Source organism: Microtus oregoni, unplaced genomic scaffold (genome assembly GCF_018167655.1).
Source record: "Microtus oregoni isolate MIOR12 unplaced genomic scaffold, Mior012 000072F_ref0000427, whole genome shotgun sequence".
NCBI lineage: Eukaryota > Metazoa > Chordata > Mammalia > Rodentia > Cricetidae > Microtus > Microtus oregoni.
The window spans coordinates 8,029,135-8,042,142 of record NW_024543979.1 but is presented as its reverse complement, the minus strand read 5'-3'; the positions used below and the strand labels follow the sequence as shown (position 1 = coordinate 8,042,142).

General features: G+C 41.6%; 1 protein-coding gene across 1 annotated transcript in view; it reads right to left on the bottom strand.

Moving 5' to 3' along the window:
• Brdt (bromodomain testis associated) overlaps positions 1-13,008 on the bottom strand; it is a 39,519-nt gene that overhangs the window by 5,754 nt on the left and 20,757 nt on the right. The window contains exons 12-15 of the mRNA XM_041642119.1: positions 8,577-8,638; positions 5,799-5,970; positions 1,346-1,443; positions 507-715 (exon numbers count right to left, since the gene is read on the bottom strand). Coding sequence (XP_041498053.1) covers positions 507-715; positions 1,346-1,443; positions 5,799-5,970; positions 8,577-8,638 — 541 coding nt within the window. The remainder of the gene's footprint in view (positions 1-506; positions 716-1,345; positions 1,444-5,798; positions 5,971-8,576; positions 8,639-13,008) is intronic.

Below are 13,008 nucleotides of genomic sequence, written 5' to 3'. Positions count from 1 at the left end.
GCGATAGCTCTGCTCTCAGAGACACACACGATTCAGCTCCAACCCAGGATGGATGTAGGCTAGAATCTTCCCGGTAAGCGCACCTTGGGGTGCTACACACATGATTGGAAATGGGCTAGTCCAGGTGCGAGAATTAGCCTAGAAGAGGCTAGATAGAAATGGGCCAAGCAGTGTTTAAATGAATACAATTTGTGTGTTGTTATTTCGGTGTATAAGCTAGCCAGGTGGCCGGGGTGCTGGGGACGCAGTCCCGCCGCTCCTATTACTACAGGCAGTTTGGGGAAAAAGGCTGTTAGAATTTGGTAACATTTCCATCTTTACTAGCTTGATTTCTCAGCTATTTCTGTCTTTTAAAAAACAGACATAACCATTTAGAGAACTATTGATAAGATATACTTTTTGTAACTACAATTTGTTGTGTGTTCTACCCGGCAACTGACTTGCAGTGAGCTGACACAGCCATTTCTATGTCTCCCCGGCCTTATTAAGGCCAACCAGCCACAGACCTCTGATTCTCTGGAGGTGCTTTCGGTTCCTGTGGATTCTGTTCCAGGTGTTTCCGCATCTGCTGCTCCTGGGTCCGGGCTTTCACTTCCTTTTCTATTGCTGCTTTTCTGAACTGGTTGAAGAGCTCGTCTGAGGACTTTGGGGCACTTGATGACCTCACTGGCTTGCCCAAACTTCTCCAGGACTCCACGTTCTTGATCTTTATATCCTAAAATAATAGACAGACATTCGATTCAGCCTGTGTTTATAGATATCAATCACATTTTGGAAGGAAAACGGTATCTTCTTACTTAGTAATAAAGCAGGTTAAGGATGGAAAGACCTTCGTGGACTCTGACTTCAGTTGGGGAAAACAGATAATTTAAACTCCGTTATCTAAGAGCAAACTAAAACAACAAGGTTGTACATGGTTTCAATGTGGTTCTCTTCTGCACATTCACAGAGGGAACTGTGAGATAATCTTAAGCATTAAGAAGTAGTGCCCTGAGTACTTCTAAGGAGGGAAGAGATTCAGTGCCTTCACAGTTTGAAAATTCGTCTCAGATGCCTCGAACAGGAACTCATAGAGTAGCCCAAACATCTAGAAGAAATATCAAAAAAATTGCTGCCAGTGTGTGCTATGAAGGTTGGGACCTCTTCCACAGACTCTAAGGATGGTCTTCCTCCAGGCTAGGACTGATTACACAGGTGGGAGGCACATTTGCTAACATGTATTTTTTTTTTGACATGAGCAAAAGTTAGGTTTAGGGATCCAATCTTACTTTAGTGTTTATAAATTTTTCATAAAATTCATATTAGATCTTAAATGCTTTCAACATTTGAAAAAGTCGCATTTTACCTTCTGCACATAAGCGTGGTAGTCTGGCTCGAGCATCGCGGGGTTCTCAGCAGAGGTACGCACCACAGGGGGGCCATTCCAGACTTGTTTGGAATCACCTAGAAGCACACACCCTTTAGAAAGGCATAGTGGAAATACTTCAGGTCATTTATCTAGAGTCTAATTTTTTTTTCCTTACATGTCAGACATCATAAAAATAAAATAGGCAGATACACTGGCATATGCCTTTAATCCCAACAGTCAAGAGGTTGAGGCAGGAGGGTTATGATTCTAGGTCAGCTTCAACTACTTATAAGATCCTGATTAAGAAAAAAGAAAACAAAGTAATGAAAGACACACGCACACACACACACGCAGATGAAATAAATAAAATGACTACGTTTCTATGCATTATAACTTTCTATATTATTTGCTGGGTTTTGTTTTGGGAACATGGAGAGTAGATAGCATCACGGCCGACAACCGTGATGTGGAGCGCGCTGTTCTCGGTATGGCGCTCTCCAGTTTGTGGACTGTTTTCAGCTGCAGAGGTGGATCTGGATTAGGTTAAGCTAGTTATGAAAATCCTGCCTTACCCCTAGTGAGTAAAAGGGAACAGACCAACACAAAAGGCTTCTAGGAAGGTGGAAGACGGCACTATCTAGACAGGCCGGTGAGAGTGAAGACACAACACACAGCATCACATCAGGCTACCCGGCAGAGTGTGCCCGCGGGGGCAATAGTGTGCCTGGCAGAGTGTGCCCACGGGGGCAATAGTGTGTGCCTGTTTGGGGTGACCACTGCTTCTAGACAGCTGAGGTTTGCCCCACGGGAAGAATTCATACCTGGCAGTGTAAACTTAGTCAAAAGCTCATGGCTGAAGACACCAAAGACCACAGGGGAGAATCTACTGCTATTTTGTTAAATGGGTTGTATTGTCTTGTCATTATTTGTGTTTACACCCATAAATATGTGCTCTCAACCTTGGTTAGGAAATCTTTTTGTAGTGGGCAGCAATGCAGAGAAACATAACTGTTCAAAGTGCTGAGAATTCAGACTGTGAGAGCTCACTCTAAAGACTGTGCTTACTTCAACTCCCCTTGGGAAAGACCGTAGATAAGGTAGTGCAGAGTGGGAGGGGGGCACTGGGGAGGGCTGTCGCACAAGCCAGTCAGCATCCCAGCAAGGGAACTCGGGGTTCACAGGCCCCACCCCTGGCTGAGGAGCAGATGGCAGTGGATAGGGGCTGTTTGGTAGTATGGCTACTGATTGAACATGGTTGCCCATGCTCTCTCTAGTGGATGAGCCTATACTAATCAGCAGTAACTGGACTCAGTGGATTTTATTTTTAAATAGAAGAAGAGGATATGGAACTGGAAGAAGACAAGGGAGAGGTTCAAGTGGAGTTGGAGTTGTTTGAGACAGGATTTCTCTGTAGCTTTGGAGCCCATCCTGGAACTAGCTCCTGTAGACCAGGATGGCCCCAAACTCAGAGATCCGCCTGCCTCTGCCTCCCAAGTGCTGGGATTAAAGGCGTGCACCACCACCGCCCGGCTACGCATGCATTTTCTTAAGCCACAGGGAAATGGAGAAGTGGGGAGAAGAGCTGGAAGTACAGGACTGCATCCCCTTCTCAGCTGCAGCGGATCCAGTGCAGGAAGGATGGAGTGTGAATGCGGAAAGTGAAGGCCATTCTAGGATGATTCTCCACTTGTCAGCACGTGGTGATGTGTTGTTACCACTGATTAAAAAGGGAAAGACGAAATCTGGGGATTGCGTCCTATAAGCCTTCACACATTCTGTTTCTTCCATTTGGAATGCTCAGTCACAGGTGTCTTCAGGGAATCTTCTATGGCAGTGTGTAGCTCAGATGCTGTCTACCAGGGAAATTAAGCAGCTCTGCCTGTGTCTGTCCGACTTCTGTCTTACTGGCTCTGCTTTTATTAGTTCTTCCACTTCTCTCATTTACCTTTTTATGTCCATGTGATGTCACACTGATATGACAGCTTACTGTTTGTCTTGAAAGTTGAGTAGAATTTAATGGAGATGTTTATGAGATGGGGAAAGGGTAAACTATAACGATAATTTTTGTCAACTTTTATGACAAAAATTTTCAACTTAATGAGAGAAAAAATTCATTTCATATGGAAATGATGGCAAAGAGGGTTAAAGCTAATATTAAACCATTTTTAATAAGAAATTTCAAGAATAAAATTGTTAATCTCTGGATGAGTTAGAGACTGGTGGATTACTGTGAGTTTAAGGCCAGCCTGTTCTGCATAATGAATTCTTGGCCAGCCTGAGCTACATAGTGAAGGCTTGCCTTTAAAAAGAAAGTTGGTCATCAGTCAAATTTTTAAGTAATTTTTAAGCAAAAGATGACTTACACTGACATTAAACTCTAGAAAAGTAAACATCATAGTTTTATAATTTCTGTTCATCTACAATTTCCCTTGGGCATACCACCACCCACAGCTAGCAGACATTACACTCAAACATCCAGAGAAAATGCCTTATGCACCGTGCTGCCCACAGCTGGTTACCCTTCCCGGAGATTCAGGCATGCAAAGCTTGACAGAGGTAGGGTGTTCTCTTAAAATGGGAATAAAGAGCGCTGTGTTCTGTTCTTGTTTCCCTCCTTTTCGGGGGTGATGCTACCCTCTCCACTTGTCTATAGACATGCTCCAGCAAAACAGCAGCCTCTCCCAATTCTGCTTACTTCTTACTAATCTGACTTCAGACATTCAAGCCTTTGAGTTCAAGAACATATGCTTGGAAAAGCAGGGTCCCTTGTTGTCAGCTCAGGCCTCTCCTTTCCCTCCACCTTCTTGCATGCTCTGCAGTGGAGTAGCCAGGGGAGGCTCCTTCTCACGCCTGCTCCTGTCTGGCTGCAGCAGCTCTTGGGAGTTTAGGCTGCAGGCACATCATGGCATCTGAACTATAACTTTTAATTTGTTAATTTTTCACTAAGATTTTCTCTCTGAGAATTTTGTTTCTAACCACTCTTTTCTTAGTTTATACATTTTCCTTTCTTTCTTCACCCTCATGGATTCCTAAATTACATCTAATTTATCTTAATTATTTGTGGCAATGCTTAAATGATATTAGACTCCTGTTAGTCCCAGATGCCCATTTCTGCCTTTTGTGTACCCAGTTAGATACGCCTCTCATTTCCAACTACTAGACACTCGGCTTGCCATTCATGCTCCCGAAGTCTACACACTCCGCTGCAAAACCACCTTCTAACTCATATCCTTCCAAGGCCATGGCATTGGTTTTAGTCGCGGCAACTTGATTTAGACTTCTTGGTCCTAACTACTGAGAATATCCTCACCTCAACCCACTTCTCCTTTATAAACCTTTTCTTTCCTTTTCCCAGTACTGGGTACTGAACCTCAGGCTCACGCATGCTAGGCAAGTGCAACTCCCCTTAGCCCATAAAGTAGGTTTTTTTTTTTGCTATGTTTCTGTTAAAAGTTCCTAGTTTCATAGGAATAAAACGCCTAAATTCTCCTTTTGAAAATTTTATTTATTTATGTATTTTTTAAAGGTATAAGTGCTCTGTCTGCATGTATGCCTGAATGCCAGAGAAGGTTGTGAGGCACCATGTGGTTGCTGGGAACTGAACTCAGGACCATTGGAAGAACGGTCTCTGTGCTCTCAACCTCTGGGTCATCTCCCCAGCCCAAGTCTAACCACTAGGACAGCACTGAGACCGTGACATAGAACGACATCTTATTTCTCCAGGACGGGACACAATGCTTTACCCCGGGACTTCAGCGGGGACGTCACTAATCCTCTGGACACACTTGGCCCTGCCTTAGCTGGCCCACCAGTCTGTCTTCCTCATTGTCTCTTATTTATGGTTTTCAGGGTTTGTGTGTGTGTTTGTTTGTTTGTACTGGGAAATGAACCAGGGACCTCATATATGCTAACCATATAGTCTCACATTGAGCTACAAGCCTAGTGCTTGATTAATTTTTCTCTCTGATCTCCATTTTCTTAACCACAAGGATGATGGCTGTGATTTGAGTTAAAGACAAAACAGAACAGCATGGAGTCTCACATTGGAAGCAACAAGAGAATCAAGCCCTGTGCTCCTCCTAATCTGGAATTCAAGGTCATCTCTGGGTACACAGAGAACAAGGAGAGTCTGGAGTACATGTGACTGACTGGAAAAGAAAAACAGAAAACCTACTGTGTTTAACCGACACATTGCAGCTTACTATTTTCCACGTAGGTATTAGACCAGCATTTACTAAGGCAGTTAAAATATGATGTCAAGCTTGGGTAGTCAAAGAGATTTTTCGTCATCTATATACCCAAACAAATTGGCTATAATTGTTATAAATACAGTGAGTGCTCATGTATGTAAAGCAGACAGTTCCTAACAGCGTGCCTCAGTGACAGGTTCAGCCTGGACCTGGCTGTTCTCGTATGGCCTCAGCCTGAGGGGCTTCCTTGTGGTTCTTACCTGAAAGGGACTGAGCCTGCACAGACACAGTCTTCTCCGTGGTCTGCAGATGTCCCAACACATCGTAGCCATGCCCCTGCTGTGATTGCTTCCCTGGTGCTGCACATGGTGTAGCCTGCTGAGCAAGCCGAGGGTCAGCAGGGGCTGTGTCTTGCACAGAAAACTGTATCTGCTAGACAAAGGTCAAGTTATCCTTCAGAGTTCTTACCGCACGAGAGGTAGCAACAGACTCATGATGCTTTAATGATACCTTTTGAAAATGTATTACCCAAGTCACACAGACATGCTCAGGGAGACTCTGCGGATGAGCAGACCTCAGCTGAGGGAGTTTAAATGGCGTGCTCAAGGCCTATGACCTTAGATCTTCAGAACCCTGAAGGCTCACGCCCTCCAGTTTTTGTTTAGAAATTCTGCACAGGGCTCTGCACAGCCAGTTTTGTACACCAAGACACAAGGATTTTCCCGTATCCGTAATCTTGAGGTTGAGCTGGAGTTTCCAGAACCTGCTCTACTTTAACTGTGATGTGGGAGTCCCCTCCACATGCTGTGATTACCATTAATGAACAAAGAAGATGCCTTGGCCTGTTGGTAGGGCAGAGCTTAGGTAGGCAGGGAAGATGGAACTGAATGCTGGGAGGAAGAACGACAGAGTTGGAGAGAGTCATCATGGAGCTGCCAGAGACAGATGCTGGGAATTTTACCTGGTAAGCCACTGCCACATGGCGATACACAGATTAATAGAATTGGGTTAAATTAAGGTATAAGAATTAGACAATAAGAAGTTAGAGCTAATGGGCCAAGCAGTGTTTTAATTAATACAACTTCTGTGTGGTTATTGCAGGACTAAGCTAGCCAGGCGGCCGGATGCACAAGTGGGCGCTCTTGCTACATAACTGTTTGACATATAAGTTATTATCTCATAGGAAGAGGAAGTCAAGCATTTTTATAGTTCACATCCTTAAAGAAGAAGACTTTCAACACCTAGTTGATGAATTGAAAACTGATTTTTTTATGGCAATCTTACAACAATCTACAGATACAACACAGTGCCCAACAAAATTCTTCACAGACCCAGAAAGAACGGTACTTAACTTCATATGGAAAAGCACACACACAAAAAAATCCAGGATAACCAAAACAATCCTGTACAATAAGAGAACTTCTGGAGGCATCACAATCCCTGACTTCAAACTCTACTACAGAGCTACAGTACTGAAAACAGCCTGGTATTGGCATAAGAACAGACAGGAGGACCAATGGAACTGAATAAAAGACCCGGATATTGATCCACACACCTTCAAACACCTGATCTTCGATAAAGAAGCAAAAAATATCAAATGGAAAAAAGAAAGCATATTTAACAAATGGTGCTGGCATAACTGGATATCAACATGTAGAAGAATGAATATAGATCCATATCTATCACCATGCACAAAACTCAAGTCCAAATGTATCAAAGACCTCAACATAAAGCCAGCCATACTGAATCTCATAGAAGAGAAAGTAGGAAGTACACTTGAAAGCATTGGTACAGGAGACAACTTCCTAAATATAACCCCAGTAGTAAGACACTGAAAGAAACAATAAATGGGACCTTCTAAAACTGAAAAGCTTCTGTAAAACAAAGGACACAGTCAACAAGACAAAATGACAGCCTACAGAATGGGAAAAGATCTTTACCAACCCTACATCAGAAAGAGGTCTGATCTTCAAAATATACAAAGAACTCAAGAAATTGGTCATCAAAAGAACAAATAAGCCAATAAAAAAATAAAGTACAGACCTAAACAGAGTACTTTCAATAGAGGGATCTAAAATGGCTGAAAGACACTTAAGGAAATGCTCAACATCCTTAGTCATCAGAGAAATGCAAATCAAAACAACTCTGAGATTCCATCTTACACCTGTAAGAATGGCCAAGATCAAAAACACTAATGACAACTTATGCTGGAGAGGTTGTGGGGAAAAGGGAACACTTCTGCATTGCTGGTGGGAGTGCAAGCTGGTATAGCCATTTTGGATGTCAATAAAACCACTTTTGGGAATATATCCAAAGGATGCTCAATCATGCCACAAGGACATGTGCTCAATTATGTTCATAGCAGCTTTGTTTGTCATAGCCAGAACCTGGAAACAACCTAAATGCCCCTCGACCAAATGGATAAGAAAAATGTGGTACATTTACACAATGGAGTACTACACAGCAGAAAAAAATGACATCTTGAATTTTGCAGACAAATGGATGGAGATAAAAAACATCATTTTGAGTGAGGTAATGACAATTATCACATGTACTCACTCATAGGTGGTTTTTAAACATAAAACAAGGAAAACCAGCCTACAAATCACAATCCCAGAGAACCTAGACAACAATGAGGACCCTAAGAGACACATACATAGATCTAATCTACATGGGAAGTAGAAAAAGACAAGATCTCCTGAGTAAATTGAGAGCATGGGGAACTTGGGAGACAGTTGAAGGGAGGGGAGCAGAGAAAAATGTAGAGCTCAATAAATATCAATAACATTTTAAAAAGTGACTTTTTAAATGTAAAAACATGATTTATTTTTTTCTTTTTGAATCTTTTGCTATACAACGCAGGCTAGCTGAAACCTTTGGTCCTCCTTCCTCAGCTTCCTCAACGGTGACACCATTTATGGGCACAAGCATGCCCAGTACTGCCCCCCCCCCCGCCAAGTTCTAAAGGAAGTTACTACTACACCCACAGTTACAGGACTACACTGTTTCCAACGTTGGCGTTAAAAGACTCAGCTTACCTTTATATTCTCTTTTGGAGGCAAATCATTCTGTTTTGTGTCAGTAAATTTAGGAAATATTTCTGAAAATTTATATAGACAATTATTTCAACATTTATAAGCTTAAAAAAAAACCTACCAAGTACAACTTTTCCATATTAGAAATGAAGAAGTCTAACACTGACAACTTGCCAAAGGGACCCAACTCCCTGGTCACAGGGCGTCAGTCAAAGGGACCCAACTCCCTGGTCACAGGGCGTCAGACAAAGGGACCCAACTCCCTGGTCACAGGGCGTCAGACAAAGGGACCCAACTCCCTGGTCACAGGGCATCAATCAAAGGGACCCAACTCCCTGGTCACAGGGCATCAATCAAAGGGACCCAACTCCCTGGTCACAGGGCATCAATCAAAGGGATCCAACTCCCTGGTCACAGGGCGTCAGTCAAAGGGACCCAACTCCCTGGTCACAGGGCGTCAGTCAAAGGGACCCAACTCCCTGGTCACAGGGCGTCAGTCAAAGGGACCCAACTCCCTGGTCACAGGGCGTCAATCAAAAGGCACAAGTTCTCAGGTGGACAGAAGACCAGGTTCAGGAGCTCTGTTATAAAGTGACTATGGCTGATAACAAGTTGCATATTAAAAAATGCTAACATAGTAGATTTTAAGTATTTTCAATACAGAAAATATGTACTGGCAGGTAAGTTAATGTTATTAATTAAATTGTTCTAAGATGCATGCATATATCAAAAATATGTCAGACACCCTAAATATATTTTTGTAATGTTTTTCAAGGAAAGAAGTTAAATAAAACTTTTGGGGCTCATAAGAAAACAAAGAAAAGGCTCATTTCAAAAGATTGCCTTTAATACTAATCTCTCATACCAAGAAATTCTTACAACCGCAGATTTTGCCCTATTTAAACTAGGCCAATTTGGTTTGAATGGGAAAAGATATTTCCCCCAATCTTCATTGTTCATGATGGAATAAATACCTATTCAAAAATTCCACTTTGGATTACATTCAGGAAAAAACTAAGTGTGTTCTTTCACTATAAGGAACTTCAGTGAGAATTTAAAAAGAAAGTTACAAAACAGAGCCCAAGTTTTCAGACAACAGTACCAATTACACCAACTAAGGGGCCACAGTGTAGCTATCCAGAGCTTATGTTAAGTCATTGAGAACACACCAAGAGAAACAAAGAGTTACTATTGTCTGTGAGGATATACAGGATAAACTTATTAAGTGACATATCTGATACCCTTGCTAGACTAGGATCCACCTAATTATCAACCCTCTATCTGAAAACTACTTGGCAGTTTCTACTAGATACAAACAAATGAGTTGAGTTGTCTGTAGCTGAGAATGACCTTGAATTGCTCATCCTCCTGCTTCCACCTCCTAAGTATTAGGACAGCAGGGTATATCATCACACCTGGTGTGTATGATGCTTGCGGTGGTATCCAGGGCTGTGTTCATGCTTCCTAGGTGAGTCCTCTATCACCTACAGCCCCCCAGGGAAGCAATGGGTTTCACAGGGCCTCCGTTCCCCTAGAAATGTCTGTTCAGCTGACACTTGGCAGTAGAAGTAAATATAAAAGCCCTTTCTGCCTGTCATGGCGAGACAAGGTTCCATTCTATTATTGTACAACCAAGTGTGGTGCCATATCCTCCCCGGCACAGCCTCTGCTACATGGTGAAGCGGCAGACTGGTTGGTAATCATTCATTGCTCCAAGCCAGTCGTCATTAACCACCTGAAGGGTATCTGGTTCAAGCCCAAGTGTGCCAAGGCTGGTCAACACTTACAACACTCTAATGTAGTAATTACCTTCTGCCCCCTGAGATGCCGTCAGTTTCCACTGGACGTGTTACTGTTCTTTCCTCTCTTAAAATATTTGTGCTGGACACTGTTAAAATTGCTAAATAGCACTCAAAGCTGTGCTTTAATTTAAATAATTCAAGTATTCAAAATGACACGAGCCAGTATCACTCAGCCAAGATTGATTTTAGTGTTGGGATTGGGTAGAGGGGTGACTGGGAGACACTGAACACACTGAGGATAGAGAGATCTAAGATCCTTCACACTTAAAGAAACTACAGTTTCAGCTTTGAACAAAAAACAAAAACACATTTCATTAATATAATGAATATATTATATCATTAATATAATGTTATAACAACACATATCTGTTAATCTTAGCTACTCAATCATGCACCTAAACTACAATGTCCTACAATGTAGACACCTTCGGGAATAAGAACATGACAGACCACACTGGTGTCCTGCTAAGAAAAGCTGATGAACTTCTCCTTAGTTTTATGGCATGTAAAACTAACATTTAGGCTTATAAAAATTAGTACCTCAAGATCTGGAGACACTAACTAGATATTTTAAAATTATCTAGTACATATGGTATTTTTAACACTATACTATAGCATTTTTGATATTTCAATGCTGTACAGAATACAAGCAGGTGAAAAATGAGCGCCTACAGCTCAGGGCTGTGCTTCTTATCCTAATCTTAAGTAACTGCCTCCCAGGAACACAGTGAATATTTGGCTATTAAGCTTAACAATATATTTCAATGAGTAATAACAATCTACCAGATTTGGGAAACACCAATTAAGTTGACAACAATTATGATCATGTATCTATTACCAAAAAAATTCTCTGGGGCCTCTAAACAATAATGCATACCTATATTAAGAAACTCTCATTGAGTAATGTACATGAACCACAAGTCAAATGCATATGATGTATGTTGTGTTTGAATTTCATATCTCTCAAAAACTTAACTTAAAATTTTGATTATAAAGTTCTTATTCTAAACTACACAGACAACTTACTACAGTTAAAATAAAATAGCTGGATTGGCAGAGTTGGTTAGCAGGTTTATTCAGTACCTGTTTACCTATAAAAGCATTGAGGCCTGTGCTCCAGAGACAACAAACATCACCAGCAAGCTGGTTTGGAATAAAACCCCAATAGGTTGAATACAAACTCAAAATCACAAGGCAAAACCAGAATATGATGTCACACACACAAGAAATAATTACCAAACTTATGAGATTAGAGAAACCATGTTCCATTCTAACAGTCCATGGAAATGACTGAACTCACTGCGGTAGCTCCATCTTATTCTACAGAGACAGCAGGTCCTGAGGTGTGGGAGGATTTACCCAAAGGCATTGCCAAGACAACATTCTAGTGGTAGACAAACCCTGACAACTGGTCCTGCACTAAGAGCCTTCGGCTATTTTCCTTGCAGTATTTGGAGTTTTCTTTAACACTGAAAACAAACCAGTCATAAAACCTTGCCCCTTTTACACTGAGTCTTTCAACTTTAGTTAGAAAACAGAAAGCCACAAAGACCAGACAACTATAGTTATTCTCAAACACGATAGCCCTTTGAAGTCCTAGGATTTAATTATTTCATGTGGATGACTATCCAGTTAATTTACATAGTGTTGTGAGCCACATGTGGGTTCTGAACCAAACCCAGGTCCTCTGGAAGAGCAACCATGGCTCTAAACTGCAAACCACCCCAGTCCCTGGTACATTTTTAAGTCTATGCATACCTGTTTCCCTTGTCTATTCCACCTCAGACTCAGACACAGTATTAGAAAAAGTCATTCTCACACTGCCAAGCTGAGACGTACTATTACAGATAATGTATTTATCCAGGAAGACCTAGCTGTGTAGAAAAAAATAAAAAATGCACAGGACAGAAATGATTATTGCAAGGTCCAACTTCAATACATCTCAGTGTATGAACCTGTTTTTATTTATTTTATTTTTATTGTATTAAGCCTGGAGCTTTGGCTTTTATCTTTTTACACCCTTCTAATCCTTTCAATCAAAAGACTTTAATTGAAAGAAACTTGATCACATTCTCTGTGCTTCTGCAGAAAACCTCGATGACAGTGAAGTGATAAGTTACTTCATTCCTACTTAGAAACCACTGACAAAAGACAGAGCTGATGTTATTACTATGGAGATGCTTTGGTTACCTGTACATCAACCACATTAAACATCTTCAAATACTCTACACTAAGTGTCTGAGCTTACACTTATGTAGTTTCTCAGATCATTTCCTATAAGGTTCCAAACAGAAGCACTAGTATTTTATTTATTTTATTATATTTATTTTTATTTTTTATTATTTATTTTATTTGGTTTTGTTTAACTGTTGAGCCAGAGTCTCAAGCAGCTGGGGCTGTCCTGGAGCCCTGAGAGTCTGATGCTCCTGCCTTCACTACCTGTGTGGCTGAAGTACTGCGATCAGTGAGCTGAGCCATAGGGCTCTTCTCGATACCTGGATTAAGTCACAGGATAAAGGAACTGGTTATATGTTCTCCATGTGCCACATCCGCTCACTGAGTTTCCAAACTGTTCTAGCGGCTCCCGTGAGCGCCAGTGCAGCCAACACAGGCTGTGCCGAGTCAGCTTCATT